General features: G+C 38.7%; 1 protein-coding gene across 1 annotated transcript in view; it reads right to left on the bottom strand.

Moving 5' to 3' along the window:
- Nucleotides 1–2,209, bottom strand: part of LOC110461789 (WD repeat-containing protein 1-B-like) — a gene marked incomplete at its 5' end in the record, with an annotated part of 23,758 nt that overhangs the window by 17,145 nt on the left and 4,404 nt on the right. The window contains one exon of the mRNA XM_021515455.1: nucleotides 634–725. Within this exon, the coding sequence (XP_021371130.1) occupies nucleotides 634–725 (92 nt within the window). The remainder of the gene's footprint in view (nucleotides 1–633; nucleotides 726–2,209) is intronic.

Below are 2,209 nucleotides of genomic sequence, written 5' to 3'. Positions count from 1 at the left end.
AAAAATAACAACACTTTGTCAGGACCATGAGGCGATCATTCCTACCAACTTTCAGTTCAATCGGTCCAGCAGAACTTGACTTTAAGTTTGAAATAGGTTTTCAAAATGGCGGCCGTGGCGGCCATATTGGATTTCTGATCGACCCGAAAAATAACAACACTTTGTCAGGACCATGAGGCGATCATTCCTACCAACTTTCAGTTCAATCGGTCCAGCAGAACTTGACTTTAAGTTTGAAATAGGTTTTCAAAATGGCGGCCGTGGCGGCCATATTGGATTTCTGATCGACCCGAAAAATAACAACACTTTGTCAGGACCATGAGGCGATCATTCCTACCAACTTTCAGTTCAATCGGCCCAGCAGAACTTGACTTTAAGTTTGAAATGTAAAATGTTAACGGACGACGGACGACGGACGACGGACGACGACGACGGACGAAAACGGATAGCAATAGGTCACTTGAGCTAAAGCTCAGGTGACCTAAAAATGGAGTTTGACAGCTCCTTGACCATGGAGAAACAATAGTGTAATGACAAGATTGACATCTACTGAGGCTTTTCTAGATACTTTGACTTCAGAAATTAGACAGTGGGATGTTGTTTTCGGATAGACAATAATGTGTCTAAACATACGTCACACAAGTTCTTGTCTCCACGTCCCAAATCTTACAGGTCTTGTCTGCTGAAGCAGTCATAACTCTTTTTCCATCACCATTGAAGCTCAGCTGTTCAATCAAAGAAAAGTCATATCATGTTGAAGTTACAAATCATACAAGATTAATTGTATCTTAAAGGTGATTGACAACTTTATTAAATAAACAGTCAGACTTTCATATTTCTAACTTTGTGGAACTGCTGGGAAAAATTTGAAACATTTGGACCACGACTCACAAATGTGAAACATTGGGACCACGACTCACAAATGTGAAACATTGGGACCACGACTCACAAATGTGAAACATTGGGACCACGACTCACAAATGTGAAACATTGGGACCACGACTCACAAATGTGAAACATTGGGACCACGACTCACAAATGTGAAACATTGGGACCACGACTCACAAATGTGAAACATTGGGACCACGACTCACAAATGTGAAACATCAAACATCATTGAAATCTGATACACAAGACCGGACGTGATTCCTAAATGATGAATTACAGGCTAAGAAATCTAATTTAAAACCTATAAATATTGGACTTTCAGTAATAAGAATAGCATATCTATTTCTACACTGTAGTTTGCATGGTGATCTTATCAAATTCGACATTTTTTTGTTTATCAATTATCTTTAGTAAATCTGTTTCTGTGTTAATGTACAGGTAATAATTTTTGCCAATTTGACAACAAGTTGTAATTTTCAGCAATTTTCTAATGAACAGACATTAGTCATACTTTGAAACAGCGAAAAATTCAGCTCAAAAACGGAATATCAGCAGTGTTATTTAACCCTTTCACCACTGTAGACCATAATGGACTCACCCAGATCAAAGCATGGTAGAGCCTACTAAAGTTACATAAGGGTGAAAGGGTTAAGAGGAAAATTTCGGACTTTGTCAAGAAATAGAATCTTCGAAGTTTGATTTATGGAAGTTTGACTTTTTTACTGTCACTTAAGAATCTACTTAGTAGAAAATATGGCAACATAAATCCCAAGTGTATGGGACAAAATTATACTTACTATATAAATCCCCAGTGTATGGGACAAAATTATACTTACTATATCAATCCCCAGTGTATGGGACAAAATTATACTTACTACATTGTATATCAATTCCCAGTGTATGGGACAGACTAACACGCACACTATATCAATCCCGGGTGTATAGGACAGACCTACCCTTACACTATATCAATCCCCAGTGTATGGGACAGACTAACACTTACACTATATCAATCCCGGGTGTATGGGACAGACTAACACTTACATTATATCAATCCCGGGTGTATAGGACAGACTAACACTTACACTATATCAATCCCGGGTGTATAGGACAGACTAACACTTACACTATATCAATCCCGGGTGTATGGGACAGACCTACCCTTACACTATATCAATCCTGGGTGTATAGGACAGACTAACACTTACACTATATCAATCCCCAGTGTATGGGACAGACCTACCCTTACACTATATCAATCCCAGGTGTATAGGACAGACTAACACTTACACTATATCAATCCCAGGTGTATAGGACAGAC

The sequence above is a fragment of the Mizuhopecten yessoensis genome, unplaced genomic scaffold (assembly GCF_002113885.1).
Source record: "Mizuhopecten yessoensis strain PY_sf001 unplaced genomic scaffold, ASM211388v2 scaffold10665, whole genome shotgun sequence".
In the NCBI taxonomy this organism is placed as follows: Eukaryota; Metazoa; Mollusca; class Bivalvia; order Pectinida; family Pectinidae; genus Mizuhopecten; species Mizuhopecten yessoensis.
Note: the sequence above shows the minus strand (reverse complement) of the source record. Positions and strands in the feature narration are given on the sequence as shown.